The 18,820-nt window shown below is 37.4% G+C and overlaps 2 protein-coding genes across 9 annotated transcripts in view; one reads left to right on the top strand and one right to left on the bottom strand.

Moving 5' to 3' along the window:
* Positions 1 to 18,820, top strand: part of BLOC1S6 (biogenesis of lysosomal organelles complex 1 subunit 6) — a 136,370-nt gene that overhangs the window by 22,463 nt on the left and 95,087 nt on the right. The gene's annotated exons all lie outside the window — the stretch shown is intronic.
* Positions 1 to 18,820, bottom strand: part of SLC30A4 (solute carrier family 30 member 4) — a 35,275-nt gene that overhangs the window by 9,792 nt on the left and 6,663 nt on the right. For 2 of the 3 annotated variants that reach the window (XM_042942132.1, XM_042942131.1), the window contains exons 3-7: positions 16,808 to 16,954; positions 4,067 to 4,220; positions 2,398 to 2,596; positions 1,359 to 1,464; positions 98 to 232 (exon numbers count right to left, since the gene is read on the bottom strand). In XM_042942132.1, the coding sequence (XP_042798066.1) occupies positions 98 to 232; positions 1,359 to 1,464; positions 2,398 to 2,596; positions 4,067 to 4,220; positions 16,808 to 16,954 (741 nt within the window). Of the gene's footprint in view, positions 1 to 97; positions 233 to 1,358; positions 1,465 to 2,397; positions 2,597 to 4,066; positions 4,221 to 12,933; positions 16,464 to 16,807; positions 16,955 to 18,820 lie in introns of those variants that run through there. The other variant, XM_042942133.1, reaches the window with a different exon arrangement.

Here is an 18,820-nt window from a genome sequence, read left to right as displayed (position 1 = left end):
GCAGAAACAATTTTCCTACTTATTTAAAAGCAAAAATGTTAAATTTAATTCCAAAGACAAAGTCCACCAGCCCCAGGATTTACCGTCAGCAACATACTTAGCTGTATGTGTACTATGGCAGTAGGTTTTCCTGAAGTGAGAGACCAGATATTTAAATCTTCCACTGAATATACATCTTCTATTTTCATCAAGGCTTCTTTGATATAGTCTACATTCAAATGGCTTGGTACACCTATTAGTTTAGAATATATCATAAGTAAAGTTTATTTGGGGGAAAAAGTTATACATAACTGATAGAATTTTTTTTTCCAAAGAACTCAAACGGCTTTACCAAATTCAGCTTAAATGAATACTTTAAAATATCTTAATACTTTAAGACAAGGATGCACCTGGGTGGCTCAGTCAGTTAAGCATCCAAGTCTTGATTTTGGCTCAGGTTATGATCCCACATGAGATTGAGCCCCACGATGGGCTGGGTGCTGTCTCTGTCTCTCTCTCTCTCTCTCTGCCCCACCCCTACCTGCTCTTGGCACACGTGCACATGCACTCTCTCTCTCTCTCAAAATAAATCAACTTAAAAATATATATATCAAACCTGAATACTTCATTTAACAAATAAGCTAGGATAGAGGCACCTGGTGGTTTAGTCAGTTAAGTGTCTGACTCTTGATTTTGGCTCAGGTCATGATCTCACAGTTCATGGGTTCGAGCCCTGCTGATAGCACAGAGCCTGCTTGGGATTCTGTGTCTCCCTCTGTCTCTGCCCTTCTCCAGCTTGCACTCTCACGCTGTCTCTCTCAAAAATAAACAAACATTAAAAAAAAAAAAAGCCAGGATAGACAGAAAAAAAATGAAAAAAAGGGAACATCCAATGATAATGAATGTACTGTTGAAAATATAGGCATATACTTAATATAAGTAGGGATGCAGGAAATATAACAAAATAGCAAGTTAAATGGGAATTAAGGAATTAATAAATAAACCAGTAGACATAATTGTATTAAGACTCGAAAGAGTTGCATCTTTGTCCTAGCTCCATAGTTTATTTATTAGCAGCATTACCTTAATTAAGCAAGTTATGTTACCCCTCTGAACCTCAATTTCCTTGTTGGTAAATAGGGATAATAATGTCTACCTTACCTACCTTTCTCAGTGATTATAAGGATCAAATAGGTAACAGATGGGAGAGCACATCAATTCTTATATTTTATATACACATAAAGTGGTGTTACTATAACCTATAAGCATCCGTAAAAAGAAAAGACAGGACTCCTACCTACCCTAGAGTGCCCCGCCCACCCCCAATCTGATTTAGGGAAGTAATAAACCCACAACGAGGGATATTAGTGAGATCTTACCTTCTAGTATTATAACTACTGTGTCCCATATGATACGAAATGTTGTGAAAGCCACAAGTAATGAAAATACATATGTACAGATGGGATCGGCAATCTTGTATTCTGGCTGAAAGGTGACAGAGCAAAATTATATGATTAAGTACAGACTGACATAAAACAGACTGTAAAGGAAAACAAGCCATACTCTGTCCCCATGTCCCCCATTCTTTAGCTTCCTTTGCCAGGACTGAAGAATACCTTTACAATTTAGATACTGTGACTCTTTCCTGGATTGTTTAAATGCCTTTCCTCGTAAGACCTATTTACAGAGGTTTAATCATTTGTTCTACTGCTTTCCTCTGTGCCTTCCCTAAATCTTCCAACCAGAACCAGAGAATATCAGAGCTCAAACGAGTTTTAGCAGCCACTTATCTGATCTAGAGGGGCTCCTGGATGGCTCAATTGGTTAAGTGTCTGACTCTTGATTTTAGCTCAGGTCATGATCTCATGGTCATGGGATAGAGCCCTGAGTCAGGCTCCATGCTGAGCGAGGAGCCTGAGTTTCTCGCTCACACTCTCTCTCTCTCTCTCTCTCTCTCTCTCTCTCTCTCTCTCTCTCTCGTTGCCCTTCCCCTACTCGTGCATGTGTGTGCCTGTGTGTACTCTTTCAAAATAAATAAACCTAATAAATAAGAGTTTAGAGTTAAGGGACTTACTTGCTCAATACTTGCTCAAAGTATTAATGGCAGAGCCAAGACTAGAACCCAAATCTCTGGATTTCTAGTCCAGCACACATGCCAGTACCTAGCAGTTCAGGGACAAGGCTTAAACTTGAGTGAAGGTGGTACTGAAGCCAGCTACAGATTGTTACTCTGTAAAATGATACTACTGTGTTTAGTGTTAGCAAAAGAGCTATACTGGTGGCTCAGTTAAGCCTCCCTAAATGCAAAATGAGTAAGACTAGCTTTGGTGTCCAATATACTGATAAAAGACAATTACCTTTAGTTTTAATATTGAAATTAAATATATTTTAAAATAGAAAAATTAGCAATCCTATTACCTTGAATCGTATGATGTATGCAGCTATTAGTACACCAACACTCTGTACCAAATCCCCCAAGGCATGTACAAATGCAGCTCTCACTGCTAGGCTGTCCTGCCCATGGTTGTGTCTGCACCCAGAACCTACGGTAGGAGAATTCGAAGGCAGAGAGTGGGAATGGGCGTGGTGACCAGACTGGTTCAATAGAAACCCCATTCTGTCAAAAATAAAAGAAAACATTATTATTCTTCCTAGCAGTATTGATAAAAATATTTATTGCTAATCAGACACTAATGAGACAACATGGAACTCATTCATTTAATATATATCTGAGCACCTATTGCGTAACAGGTACTATTCTAGGTGCTGGGGTCAAAACAGTGAATCAGACAGACCTATCCCTATCCCCATGCTAGCAGTAGAAGCTCTACTAGCTTCTGTCCTAGTAGAGAAGGCAGAGAATTCAACAAATGAATACAGAAAATACTGCCAGGCAATGCAACTATTCTGAAGAAAAGTAAGGCACTTCGAGGGATGGAGAGTGCTAGGGTCAGGTGGGGGGCGGGGGTGGTCGGTCAGACAATGTCTCTCTGAGATTCCTTCTCAGCAGAGACTCGAATCAAGTCAAAGAAGCAGGTGGTGGTGAAAGGGTGGTTCTAGGCAGAAGGAATACCAGGGCAAAGGCCTTTGTATGAAAATGTGCTCTACGTGTTTCAAAAAAGCAAGATAACCATCGTCGCTAAAGTGAGCAAGAATGCTAGGATATGAGTTAGAGAGGTACACAGGATCTTATCAAAAAGGTGATGGTAAGGATTTTGATTTTATTTTAAGTAGGAATGGAAGCCAGGGCAGGGATTGGCAAACCATGGTCTGTAAAGCGTATGTGGCCCAATGCCCGGTTTTGTACACAAAGTTTTACTGGGACACAGCCATGCTCATTTGTTTATATATTACATGTTGCTGCTTTTGTTCTGTAACAGCAGAGTTGAGCAGCTGCAAAAGAGACTGCATGGCTCTCAAAGCCTAAAATAATTACTGTCTGGCCCTTTACAAGAAAGTTTGCTTTCTGCTGATCCAAATGATTAAGTATAAACTTAAAAATTTCATAGTTTTTAGGGAAAAAAGTTTGTAGTTAAAAATATCTTATTAACACAAAAGTATTATAAAATAAAAGTTAAAAAAAACTTTGTCCCACTTAAATTCCTCATTGTTGGTCAAACTTCAGCATAATTGAGCAAACTAGTGAGGAATTTATAATTCCAAGTGTTTTATTAGCATAAGAAAAATTACATATTTAACATATATAATTTCAAAATACATAAAAATACCACTGCACATTACTGAATGCATGTATAAAAATCTCTCAGTTCACAGTACTTAAAAATATCGATGTGAAAACAATATAGAGTGTGTGACACCATAATGTCCAAACCCAAAGAATATACAACACCAAGAATGAATGAACCCAAATGTAAACTAGGGGCACCGTGTGGTGATGTGCTCACGTTGGTTCATCAACTGTAACACATGCATGACTCTGCTGAAGGATGCTGATAATACGGAAGCTACGCATGTTTGAAGGCAGGGGATATATGGGAAATCTCTATGCCTTCTGCTCAATTTTTGCTGTGAACCTAAAACTAGTCTAAAAAATAAAGCTATTACATTAAAAAAAAATAGAGCTTACATTACATTAACAGCAACTCCAACAGCTGCAGTGATGAGCATTATATCTCCATTTATTTCATATTTCATATGGATAGTTCTTTGGACAGCTTCATATAGGAGGAATCCCATAAGTATATACACCAAGAGCACACTAATCATAGCTGATAAAACCTCTGGAGGGAAAAATATAAAAAATGATATATCTGCGTGTTGTTACACTTCATACAAACTGAACACTTCACAATCGTTTATTTGTATCTTTTCTCTAAAGAGACAAAAACACTGTATCATTTCTGTCATGTTATTTTCCTTATTTAAAATGTGTTTAGTAGTTTTTTCTGGATCTTCCACTAATTCATTCCCAGCACTCTCCACCTTTTCCTCATCTCTTTAGGGTCCAAACTGTGTATATTTAACAGAACATACACATGGTAAAAAATGAAAAACTGAGAAAAAATTATTTCTAACATACATGATCACAGACTACTTCCTAATAGAAGACTACACTTACAAATCACACCAAAGTGAACAACCCATAACAAAAATGTGTAAAGGACACAAATATTAACACATAGAAAATTAACAGAAATGACCAACTTATCATAATACAAGAAGTTCAAATAAGAATATGATTGTGTTTTGTCATTTACTAAACACATAAAGATTAAAAAGTTTTGATCTTACTAACCAGAGTTAGCAAGGATATACTGGTGGACGTATCGAGTGGAACTATCTTTTTGGAGAGCAGTTTATAAAATGAATCAATATTTAAAGTGCATGTATTCCTTGATTCAAGGAATCTATTCAATAGAACGAACACATGATATGTATGCAAATACATGTATCTACATGGTTCTTCACTGTAACCTCACTAGTATCAAAAAATATCTGGAGACATCTTAAATGTCTACCAATCAGGAACTTACTGGATGAAGTATGATATATCCATATACTGGAATATCATAAAGCCATTTATGTTTAAAAAACAAGGAAAAAAAAGAAAAATGAGTATTAGGCAAGTTGATAATCACAAGAAAGACAACAAAGTGTTACATCTAGGAAGTGGGGCTAGAAGCTTGGAGAACTTATTTTTCATTTTATTCTTTTCAGTAAGGTTTTAAGTTTTACCACAGATATGTATTACCTTTAAAGAAAAACAATTAGACATAAAAACAATAAGACATTCAACTATTCGTGAATACAATTTGACCCAGAAATTCTTCTTGCAATGATATACACATTCATGCTAATTGAGTTGCACATGTGCAAAATGAGATGTTATGAAGCTGTTCATCAGGCACTGTATATAAGAGCAAGCAACTGAAAACAATAAAGTGATTAGTAGGGGCCTTGTAACACGGAATAATATGCAGCTCTTAAAAAAAGGACTATAGCTCTTTATGTTCTGGTAAGGAGTTACAGTGTTACATAAAAAAAGCAAAGTACACAAGAGTGCATATGGTATGTTATGTGAAAATAAAAAAGAATATATAATAATATCTGCACATGTAATCTCTTAAAGGATATATAAAATATTGACAAAAAACTGGTTATGAAAAGAATGGGTGGCTGGGAGACAGGGATGACTGCACTATATATGCTTTTATATCATATAAACTTTTTACCATGTGAGTATACAGTAGAAATAATTTTATAGCTTTTCAAGATAACACAAATAGGGCAATGGGAAGTACTTACATTTTTAAATAATTAACCAACATTATAATATAAAACAACTGTTGATAATCAAAACAATAAAAGCAAGAAAATACTTGTAAAGAAAATTTTTCCTTTAGAGAAACCAGGTAATCTTGTTAAAGGTAAAACAATCTGAGAAACTGTTATCTGAGTCAACTCATTGCTCAAAGGTTCCTCAGGCAGTTCAAATCTGTTGAACTTTGATACATTTTTATTCTGATGCATAAGTTACAGCACAGAAAAATTATCTAGTAGTTGTTTTAAGCTGTTTGCTGAACACCTCTCATTAATGTAGACAAAATTCCAATAAAATCCTGTGCATCAGCTGAACAAATGTTGGAATAAGACAACATACAGTTCCTATTCAAAACCATGCTATGCCCATTTCTGACATACTAATCATCACACTTCAAAAGAGACAGGGGGTTAAGAAGACAGAGAAAAACAATGTGAAATATACAAAGCTGTGGAGAGACTACCACATCAAGTGCACACTCTCAGCAGCTTGAGGACAGGACCAGTTTCCTCCCATGTCACATTTACTGTAGCACTCAGCAGAGTGGTTGTCATGTAGCAAATATCTATGGGTGGATTTGCAAAATGAAGTTAGTTAGGTTGAGCAAGGGCAGATGATAAAAGGCTATGAAATTAAGAAGGATGAGCTAAATGTGAATAATAGGTTATTTACTATATCCCCCAAAACAAGAAGTACACAGGTTAGAAGAGAAGAATTAAGTCAAATACAAGACAGAAAACATACAGAATTTCTTGTCTTAAGTTATAACTGCTGATAATAAAATACACATATATATAATAAAAAGAAGTAATTAAAATATCCTTAAACCGTAATTTCATGTACTTGGTGGTGGCTTCACTTAACTCACAAAGTAAGAGAATTTTATCTTTCGAATTCATATTTAATACCAATCCTGGCATGCCTGGCTGGCTCGGATGGTGGAGCATGCAACTCTTGATCTTGGGGTCATGAGTTTGGGCCCCATGTTGTGTTTAGAGTTTACTTAAAGGGGCGCCTGGGTGGCTCACTTGGTTGGGTGACTGACTTCAGCTCAGGTCATGATCTCACGCTTTGTGAGTTCGAGCCCCGTGTCGGGCTCTGTGCTGACAGCTCAGAGCCTGGAGCCTACTTCAGATCCTGTGTCTCCCCCTCTCTCTACCCCTCCCCTGCTCATGCTCTGTGTCTCTCTGTCTCTCAATAGTAAATAAATGTTTAAAAAAAAAAAAAAATAGAGTTTACTTAAAAAAATACCAGGGCACCTAGATGGCTAAGTCAGTTAAGCATTCAATTCTTGATTTTGGTTCAGGTCATGATCTCGCAGTTTTGTGAGTCTGAGCCCCATATCTGGTTCTGTGCTGACAGCTCAGGGCCTGTTTGGGATTCTCTCTCTCTCTCTCTCTCTCTCTCTCTCTCTGTCTTTCTCTCTCTCTCTCTGTTCCTCCCCTGCTCCCACTCACTCATTCACTCACTCAATAAATAAAACCAATTCTTCTCAAACTCTTCCCCCAACACCTTCCCAAAAAAGAGAACTTCAATCATGTGTCAAGATGCCTTAGTCATATTTCTTAATATAAAATTATAAAGCAATACACTTTACATTTATAAAGATTCATAGTAATACAAGTTAATGACATAAAGATGTGATTGCTTATGAAAATCTAAAACCAGTAATCAAAAATCCTTTCAGAACCTCTTATCATTAGGCTGACAATACTTTATAGTTTTCTTGGGATAGTCCCAGTATGTCTGTTGTCCTGGCAAAATTATTAAAAGTGCTCCACTTTACTCTCAAAAGTGTCCTGGTTTGGATGGTAAATGATACAGTTACACTAGTAGGTATGCCAGATAAAAAACACTGAATGTCGAGTTAAATTTGCATTTCAGATAAACAAAAAATAATTTTTTAGTATAAGTATGTTCCATGTAATTTTTCAGACATACTGGGTGTCTTGAAAGAATGTGTGTATGCACATAACACATGCTAAATCTGGCAACCCCACCTCCCAGTGATAATTTTCCTAAACACTTATAATTATCTTACTGTGAACTTTCAGATAAGGCAAAAACACATTGAAAATAAAGTAAAATGGAGGCACCTAAGTAGCTCATTCAGTTGAGCATCCAACTCTTGATTTCAGCTCAGGTCATCATCTCATGGTTGGTGAGACTGAGCCCCATGTCCCTCTGGCTCTGCACTGACAGCACAGAACCTGCTTGGGGTTCTCTCTCCCTCCTCTCTGCCCCTCCCCTGCTCACACTTGCACTTTCTCTCAAAATAAATAAATAAACTTAAAAAAAAAATAAAGTGAGGGGCGCCTGGGTGGCTCAGTCAGTTAAACATCCACTTCGGCCCAGGTCATGATCTCACAGTTTGTGAGTTCGAGCCCTGCTTTGGTGTATGGGTTGACAGCTCAGAGCCTGGAGACTGCTTCAGATTCTGTGTCTCCCTCCCTCCCTCCCTCTCTCTCTCTCTCTCTGCCTCTCCCCCCACTCTCAAAAATAAACATTGAAAAATAAATAAATAAATGAAGTGAAAGTCAAACTAAAGCATGACCAGATTTTTGGTAGGGAGGATTCCCATACTTAGAAGGCCCACTAGGGTTCCTGCCACGGAACACGCAGTTCTCCATACCAGTTTTCACCCATGTGAGTAGCATAAAAGGGATCCCAATGCTTGCCCACAGTTAAGAGTAATGGAATCCAGCTGATTCCTAGAACTTTCCAAAATAACATATTAGGATCCTGGTATCAGTATCTCTTTTCCAGTAATCAGTAAGGAATGGCCTCATGTCTAGTTCCCTTGGTGAAAAGCAAAGACATCCATCTGTTATTTTTAATTTTTTTTTTTAATGTTTATATAGTTTTGAGACAGAGAGACAGAGCATGAACGGGGGAGGGGCAGAGAGAGAGGGAGACACAGAATCGGAAGCAGGCTCCAGACTCTGGGCCATCAGCCCAGAGCCCGACGCGGGGCTCAAACTCACGGACCGCGGAGATCGTGACCTGAGCTGAAGTCGGACGCTTAACCGACTGAGCCACCCAGGCGCCCCCTTTTTTTTTTTTAATGTTTATATAGTTTTGAGACAGAGAGAGACAGAGCATGAACGGGGAGGGTCAGAGAGAGAGGGAGACACGGAATCCGAAGCAGACTCCAGGCTCCGACCTGTCAGCACAGAGCCCAAGGCGGGGCTCGAACCCACAAGCTGTGAGATCATGACCTGAGCCGAAGTCGGACGCTTAACCGACTGAGCCACCCAGGCGCCCCTCATCTGTTATTTTTTATTCTAATCACCTGTCAAAATGTCTTCTAGACAGGATACCGATAACTGCAAAAGGAGAAAAAGAAAACCTGAAATAGATTTTTAGGGCTGAGATTTATAACTGAGAAGTATAAGGCACAGATGATAGTATATAGCTAAAAATCCTAATAGTACTACTATGATCATTTCTTTTGACAAAAGCTCTTTCACTATGAATAAATGAGATTTTGGTGAAATATCAAGAATGGGAGGAATGAGCGTTTAAGATTTTTTTCCCCATAGTATCTTTAACATGATGGAATGCAGATAAACATAGGCAAGATTTTTGTCCCCCAACAATTAAGAGAGAGGGAAGTTTTCCATCAACAACCACATTATGACTTGCTCTACTCCTCTCATTCTTGCTCTGGGTTAGTCTCTGGTCACATAACATACAATAAAGGTTTTCAACAAAAAAAGAATACATAACATACAGATTTTTCATCTTTGAAGGGAGACCCAGGAACTTTCACAATTGAAACCCCAGATTTCTGGAGCGTCAGGTTAAGCCTCCGACTTTAGCTCAGGTCATGATCTCATGGTTCGTGAGTTCAAGCCCCACGTCGAGCTCTGTGCTGACAGCTGAGAGCCTGGAGCCTGCTTCGGATTCTGTGTCTCCCTCCATCTCTCTGCCCCTCCCCTGCTCATGCTGTCTCTCTCTCTCTCTCTCAGAAATAAACAAACATTAAAAAATTTTTTTTTTAATAAAAATAAACAAAAACAAAAACCCAGATTTCTGTGAAAGTTACTACCCTGGTAACTTTAGGTAAACTTGACTGGAAATGTATCATAATTTAAAATTTAAATTTAGGTAAACTTAAATTTAAAATTTAGGTAAACTTAAATTTAAAATTTAAATTTAGGTAAACTTGACTGGAAATGTATCATAAATTAAAAACTCTTGAAAGATTTTTATGGAAATTCTAGAAAACCTATTATTATAGTAGTTCTAACATATTTTGCTACTTTACACACAAATAATTAACTCATTCCACCTGACTGAAATGTAGCACTGGAAGAGGAAGGTGAGTGAATACATGTTATTATTACATCACTTAGGTCTTTTAAAATATACCCTGAATTTCACATACAGAGAATAAACAGTTTTGGTTTGAATGGCTAATAAATGGTAAGAAAAAAAAATCAAATGGGAGAAAACACAGATGATTATCAAGTTTTGACAGTACTATAAAGTGTGAAAAATGCATATTTTAACACATCTATAAATTGCCAAAACTAGAGGTTTTCAAGGTTCATATGAAAAACACTGAGTCCTTCCTTCTCTGTCCTCCAGTTATTCTCCATCATAGTACCATATTTGTTTGCTCCATAGCATTTAAATTTTTTTTTTTTAATGTTTATTCATTTTTGAGAGAGACAGACACAGCACAAGCAGGGGAGGGGCAGGGAGAGAGAGACACACACACAATCTGAAACAGGCTCCAGGCTCTGAGCTGTCAGCACAGAGCCCGACGTGGGGCTCGAACCCACAAGCTGTGAGATCATGACCAGAGCTGAAGTCGGACATTTAATCAATTGAGCCACCCAGGTGCCCCTACTTCATAGCATTTAACATAATTTATAATTATGTTGTATTTGTGTATATATTTACTGCTGGTCTCCCCAAACTATACTACTATTCATTCAATTAACCTGTTGAGCACCGATTCAGTGAATGATTAACAATCTGCTTCAACTATGTAAACCAAACTCAACCCAAGCATACTTTGTTTTCCATGAGTGTGGCCAGATGTACTGGCCTATCATAACTGCTAACTTTTCTAATGCTATGATGCCAATAATGAATAGATTTCCTTCAAATTATATAATGTTTGTCTTTCTATTGCCTCAAAAAATTATAGCAAACATCTAAAGACAGGTTTCAGAGGTTTACAAAAACGAACAGGGAAGGAGAATGGAGACACATTGTCTCTTGTATTTCCTTTTATGCTACTACCTTCTTCCAACAAAAGATAGGAAGGAAACAGAAGGAAAATCAGTAGGCTGTGCTGGATTTGGCTAGAATTTCCAAATGTGTATTTGAATTTCAACTTAATCACAGACAGCCCTACTGCATTCAGGCTAAGGCATTTTTCAGTGGCCCACTGTTGCCACCAGAACACCAAGCTAAACTGCAAAGTTCATCTTTGGATCCTTTCAACTGCTATTCTCAATTCTATTTCCTGCCTTCTCACCACTCCCTCTACCCCACACCCAAGGTACCCAGCACTGTCAAACTGACGTTTGGCTGTCCAACATTGACCACCTCACTCATGGCTTCCTTCAGCCTTAGTAAAAACTCCCATTTCTAGGACACACCTATTCTTTTCCAGATGTTCAGGTGATATGAATTAATTCTAAGATGTGAATAATTAATAGGCATAATTCTTGTCAGGGGTGGGAGGAAGCTGTTAAAATGAATCACTAAGGAGAAGAGATGATGTTTTTTTTGCTGCATGTATGGGGGAAGAGATTTTTTAGCTGAAAACTTTCTGCTCCTTTAGCATCAGGGAATAAAATAACAAACTACACAGAATTAACATTACAACTATATACCTACCTTAGGACAACCATCATCTAGCCAGATCTGCCAAGGTCTGCTGAGTGGAACCACACACTGCTACACTCCTACACTGTCACTTTGCCATTAACCTAGGCTGATGATTCGCATTGCCAAAATGTAAATCTTGCTTTTTTTATTTCAAATACAGACAACTCTGCTTACTATAGTCCTTTCATATTATCTCTATCTTTATCTAAGCCATGCAGCTTCTTCAGCCCAAGAAGTGACAGAAAAGCCATAAATAAGAGTCAATTATGCTCATAATCCATAGAGAAGGATAAAAGTAGAAAGCAAGCAAGGGTTTTCACAGTTTTCTTTAGAACAGCATTTCCCCTTGTCTGGCAGATAGTGCTATTCCTCGTAAGGATTTGTAGGATTTCTCCTATAGTATGTTTCATTAAGTTCTAAGGTTTTTAACTTACAGAAAAAGAGGACATACCCACAGTCAAATAAATCCAAGCATTTAAAAATAGCTCATATAATGGTTCCTAGCCAACTCTCCCTCTTCCCACAAAAGAATTGCCAATGTAATGTAATAAAAGAAAAAAAAAGAAAAACAGAAAAACCTGAATGATTTTACACAATCTCTGAGTTCACATGAAGGAAAGGAATGTATCACCAGAATGGAACTGACTCCTGGGACGGCCACTTGCTTTTCCCCTCAAACTAAAACTACCTTTCTCTCACCTTCACTAAATGATTTTTGCTAAAATAAATTTTATATTGCCAAAAGTGCTACAAAAGACCTGAATTAAATAGTGCATCTTTAAAAACTGTTGTTTAGGGGCGCCTGGGTGGCTCAGTTGGTTAAGCATCCAAGTTCGCTCAGGTCATGATCTCATGGTTCATGGGTTCGAGCCCCATGTCAGGCTCTGTGCTGACAGCTCGAGCCTTGAGCCTGATTTGGATTCTGTGTTCCTCTCTCTCTCTCTTCCTCCCCCACTCACACTGTCTCTCTCTCAAAAATAAATAAAAGATTAAAAAAAAATTTAAACTGTTGCTTAATCATCAGGATGAATCACCTTTCTTTTCTCCTACCTAGCTTAGACAGTTACACAAAGACAAGAATTCCAATTAGCAGGAAGGGAAGGCAGGCAATTTGGGGGCGTGGACCATTTTCAAAGATATGAAAAGTGTGGGTAAGTGTGGGCAGGGAGAAGAGGGAAGGAAAAGAAGATTGGAACTAACTTTTATTGGGAATTTACTCTGTGCCAGGTAGCAGGTTTGGTAAGTACTTATACCTTACCACCTTAATGTATTTTTTACAATTCTGCAGTGGAAGTATTATCATTCCTATTTTACAGAAAAAAAAAAAAAACAAACACAAAAATTTGTACTTAGATTAAATCACTCTCCAAAAGGTCTTAATAGCTAGTAAAACTGCAGATCTCCGATCTGAACCAAAGACAATTTATTCACAAAACTCTAAAAGTGGTAAAAAACAAATAGGGCTGCCCCTGACTGACACCAAGAAGAAACACTCTTTTGACTAATTTCTTACTATGTCAAAGGGATCTAGAAGTCAGTACTCAGTTATGTTATGGATCATATAAATTTTTATAGTGTAGTTTGTGAACATGACCACAGTTTCAGAATTACAGATAAATGTTTTCAAGTCCCAAATACATTAGTCCCCAAATTTCAAAAATATCCCTATTCCTAGTTTGGACACTGGTTTAATGCATCCCAAACACAATGATTTGAGGTTCATGAGCTATACTAAATAATCTGTTTCACAGTTTTCATGTCTTTATTTACTCAGCCTGACTATGCAACAATTAATAATCTCTTATACTGCACTTACATACGTTTCCATTCCTACTTCATTCATGGTCTAGGAGATACGGTTTCATAAAAAATAGCTATAAAAATGTGATAAATGCTATTAGGCATACATAAAGTGTGATGAGCAAACAAAAAGGAAATAAATTTAAGGAATGGTACTACTAATATCTGACTATCATTCACAGGCACCCACCTCTAGGTCTAGAACAGGGTACACAGTATGCTGCCTTTTGCATAAGAAAGGGTGACAGGTAACAGGATATGAACATGTATGAAAAACACATAAAGTAAGGTGGTGAGGTATATGTATATATTCTCTTGTACTTTCAAAAGGAAATGCTGGAAGGATAGGTCAGAAACAAATTTAAAATCATTACTAATAAGGAGTGGGATTAGAGGAAGGGATGAAGGGGACAGAATGAAAACAAGGCTTCTCTGAGGAAATCCTTTCTATTAGAAATTAATTGTTTATTCTTGCAACACATAAACTTTACATATTTACAAGACAGATCAACAAAGAAAAAAACCAACTCCTGTCTTACCCCCTCCCCCTCCCCTGCATCAAAACAAAATTCAATGACAGTTAACACACCAGAAGGGGATTCCTTTTGCAGCGTTTTTTTAGGACCTGAATCCCCAAGACACAGGAGGCACACTACTTACAAGTGTCCAATATAAACATACGTTCTCCTACAGAACGTGAAGAGATTACTCATGAAGCAATATATTTTGTGGAACACAGGACAGCCACTGCTTTGTTTTACAGCTTTATTCAATTCTACATATCCTTGTCTTTTTAATCCTCCCCCAAAGAGCAGAATAAGTGAAGTAAGTTCTATATCTAGATATAGCCTCATAAAATTTTGGAATGCAAAGAAGAAAATGAAGATCCCAAAAGGCCCTTCTAGTGAAGATTTGAGTCCCTCTGTACCTTTGGGAAATACTCATCTACCTAGATTTTAACAACTCTTTTTTTTTTAGATGACTTTTAAAAACTTCAGACAAAATTCATCATTTCAACAATTTAAAGTGCCCAAGTCAGTGGCTTTTAGTATAGGCACAAGGTTGTGCAACAGTTTCCCATTTATAGCATTCAATTAATTGTGCTTGTTTTCAGCCCCAGTTCTCCCTCCTACTCATCTCTGTCCCTGGCTCTTCTTTGGAGGTCTGCTGGGCTGATCCAGCTCCTGGCTCAGTGTACTCTAGGCTACAGCTTCCCTGTTTCTTCCTCCAACCCACTCCCATCTATCTTCTAACTTCCAGAAATTTCTTGCTTATTGGTGACCCAATCCCTTGCTTCTCTTTGTTGTTTTTATTTCAAGGAACTCTCAGGAGAGACAGGAGTCAAATGCTGGTATCTAGGCCACAAGTGTGAACTTTGTACTTTTAAGGAAAAAGGAAGATTCAACTCTCCACAGAAACTTGCAGAGATAAATAGAACAGCGAGTTCTGTTTTCTCTCATGTTTTCATAGTGCGTGTTATCTATGATGAAACAAAGTGACCACCTAGAGAAACACTAAGTACTACTTTGATATCTAACAGAATTTTCATGATTATGGGTTCTTATTATATGTGGGACTTTCTATATTCTGTTATTGCATGTTTCTGGGGGAGAACTCCACTATTTTCATTAGCATTCCAAATACTCTATAACCTAAAAGGTTAAGAGCCACAGGACAAAATGAAATGCACTCTTCCAAATAGTAGTGGAAGGTAAAAACCCCCATTCCATGATGCTGTGTTTGAGTGTCAGATCTTAAATTGAAGGCGTTTAAATCACAAGAAATTAAAGTTTGAAAATAATCTTGAAGTTGTTTAAAAGGCCCAAGGCAATCAGGTAACAAATGAGCGTATAGTATGTTGGTAAACAGTGGGGTGTGTTTTAGGAACACATCCCAATGTACGCTATGCAGTGGCTTAACAAATAACAGAAACACCTCACTCAGGGCATTAGCTCTCGTGTACAGCAAGCAGTTAAGGGGTAGGGATGCCAAATAATTTCCCAATCTGATAATCAGGATAGCTCCTTGAAATATATAGCCTTTAAGGCACAATGTCAAGTTTTACATAGAAGGCGCAGGGACTAAATTTTAAAAGACCTAGAGCTTAGTTAAGATTAGGCTAAAAAGTAACCAAGAAGGGGAAGAACTGATTGATATATTAGCAGTGTCAGTGACAGCAGATATACTGATATATTAGAGTGTCAGTGTCTCTACAAAATTAAACTACAAGTTGTTAATTCTGGTTCTTTAAGATAGGTTTTGCTGAAGCCACCTAAATGTCAATTTTTGGGTTCTAAGCAAATGACATCTGGATATATGGCATTTCACATATTAGTTCAAGTAACTGCCTTATACATATTTTAAAAATAAGTAAAAAATCTAAAAACACAGTAACACAGGAAAGAGTTGTACGGATAACAATGTATGATTTTAACTCTCAATTCTTATTTGCTCAAAATAGTAAAATAAAAATATGTGTACAGTGAAAGAAAAAAATTTTAATGACACTTGTCAACACATGGTAAAGAAGACTTTATTCAGGGAGAGGAAGCTACCAAGATAGGTTACATGACCACTGTAACAGAACTCTGCAGTGGGGGAAGAGATTGGGCTCAACGCTGAATACTGAATAAGCAAGGGGGAATTTACAGCCATGGAGCAAGGTGGGAGTCAGTGGATGGAAAATTACTAAGGGGAAACATCAGGAGTATGGGGACTCTGGCTAAACTGACATAACAGAATTCTCGCTAGACACAAGCCAGTGCAATGAGACATCACCTAGGGGATAATCCATCAGACATTAAGAGTGGGGGTGCTGTTAAATTGGCTTAGAAGGGTTTTTGCTAAAAGAAGATTTTATAAGGAAGTGCACAGATGGGCTTGGGAGAAGGTTCAGGAGACTGACTAAACTTTGGTCAAGCAAATAATCTTTGTCAGCACTTACAGAATTATATTGATACAGTGGCAGCAGTGAAGGTCAGCCACACAGTATATGTTATACCTATGACAGTACTGCTTAAGATCTGGGCTACAGTAGCTTTGGTTGGAACACCTGAAGTGAAAGAAAAAAGTTAATACACATTAACAAACCCATGTAGTTTTGCCTGGTTGAATAAAATGAAGGTAAACTTTTTTTCTGATAACATCTTCAGGAAATAGGGAACAACACTTAAAGATTAATGATTACCATATAATTTTACACGTGTAAGCAGTTTAGCTGACTAGGCTGAATGTACCCTGAATATATGTATCTGAATAAATCTTGTTCATCTGTTGTCATTTGCTTTTTTCAAATAGGTTATCACCAGAAAGATTTCAGTTAATCAAAGGTTAGTTATAGTTCATTGTGGTTTTACTATAAAACTTGATAAACCAAAAGAAACTCCAATTACCTACCTAAGCGATGAAATCCAAAGGTGAATCTTTTGGTTGGAGATTTTGAGGACAGCCACAAAGCAAGCAGGGTCAGTATGATAGCACTTAGGTCAGTTAACATATGAAGTGCATCTGTCATGATTGCTAGGCTATTTGCAATGTATCCACCTTGGAGTAAGGGTGAGAGAGAAGAAGGAATACGTTAGTTAAAATAATAAACATAAGCAATCAAACCAAAAATATGTAACATCCTAGAAAACATCAACTTTCAATTAAATATTTATCCAATCACAATTAAATCAAGGTATTCTGAAATTTTATGCAGAACACTAAATATGTATATATTTTTGTGATGAAAACATCCCCTTCATGGGGCGCCTGGATGGCTCAGTTGGTTAAGTCCGAGTTCAGCTCAGGTCACGATCTCACAGTTGTGAGTTCCAGCCCCCCATCCGACTCTGCTGACAGCTCAGAGCCTGGGGCCTGCTTTGGATTCCGTTTCTCCTTCTCTCTTTGCCCCTTTCCTGCTTGCTCGCTCTCTCAAAAATAAATAAACATTAAAAACAATTAAAAAAAAGAAAATTTTCATTTCTAAGAACAGATTCTCTGAGGAGTCAATGACCTTAAAAAATTAAGTACCAATAAATTGGAGGCTAACACACAGAAATTTTTGTGGTTTAGCACTGCAGCTTTTACTCAAACTACTAATCCTATGAGACACTGAAATTAATAACCACAATATATAAATATTACAAAAAAGGTAAACGTAGAGACTCACTTGTTGTGAGGGTTTGAACACAAAATTAAATGGAAGACATTTTTTTAATGTATATGAGTACATTAACTAATTAATACCTTAACTGATTCCCTTGGTTATAGACAGCAATGTTTCAGAAGGATTAAAGATGGTATTTAGAGTACAATTTTTAACACTGATTTTCCAGCCATTATATGTATATGTAGCATGTAAAATTCATTTCATAGATGTGTATGTGTGTGTATACATATATGTATGTTGTTCTATTATGGTGAATCAATTTTCCTAGCACCATTCATTAAATAAGCTTTTTTATGCCAAGCATTCAAACTTTTGTGTATCAGAATCACCTGGAAGATTTGTTAAACTGCAGATTGCTTGCCCCACTCCCAGAATTTCTAATTCAATAGAGCTGGATGAGGCTTGAGAATCCCTATTTTTAACATGTTCCCAAGGTGACGTCAACGCTTCTAGTCTTGGTACCTCTGAGAATCACTGTTACAATGAACTTCATGGTCAGGGTATTATGACACATAAGTGTGCTGAGCCACTGTTCCCTCTCTTTCTGGGATGAGTGTGCACAGCCAAGAGCAGCAGGACACAAGCTGGCGATCTTGAAATCACATCCATTTACTTCAGTGTGCTCTATACAAATACCAGTTTTTATGTATTCCCTTGACATTAAAAAGCTAAAATCACTAAGAGAAAGTATAACTTGGTAGTTAATAATATGAGATTTTAGACTCTCTGAAACTCTCAGCCAGTTAGTTAATACTTTTGAGCCTCAGTTTCTTTATAAAATAAAAATAATACCTCAAAGTTGTACTGTCCATTAACTTTCTGAGATGATGAAAATATTCTATGTATGCTGTCCAGTAGAGTAGACACTAGTCACATGTAACTTTTGAGCATTTGAAATATGGCTAGTGCAACTGAGGGGTTGAATTTATTTAATTTTAGTTAACATATTTAAAGAGCCATGTGTTGATAATGATCAGCAAAACTAGCAAACTAAGGACCTCTGAAAATAATCTCCTCCACAAAAGCAGGGAGAATATGTGCAAAAATGGTCCAAATCAGCTTTTTCAGAACCCTGGAAATTAACCAAAGGCTGACACAGAAAGTATTAATTCAAGGAAAATGACTGAATCTTTATAAGAACAGTGAGCTCTGTGGCATTCTAATTCACCTTGGACCCATCTCCCTCTCTCCAGCTCTGTGGTAGCCCTGAAAACCAACAAGCACAGTGAAAATCAGTCTGGCAGCCACTGCAAGGT

This window comes from Panthera leo, chromosome B3 (assembly GCF_018350215.1).
Source record: "Panthera leo isolate Ple1 chromosome B3, P.leo_Ple1_pat1.1, whole genome shotgun sequence".
NCBI classification, from domain to species: domain Eukaryota; kingdom Metazoa; phylum Chordata; class Mammalia; order Carnivora; family Felidae; genus Panthera; species Panthera leo.
The sequence above is the reverse complement of the archived record's forward strand: the minus strand, read 5'-3'. Positions and strand labels throughout refer to the sequence as shown.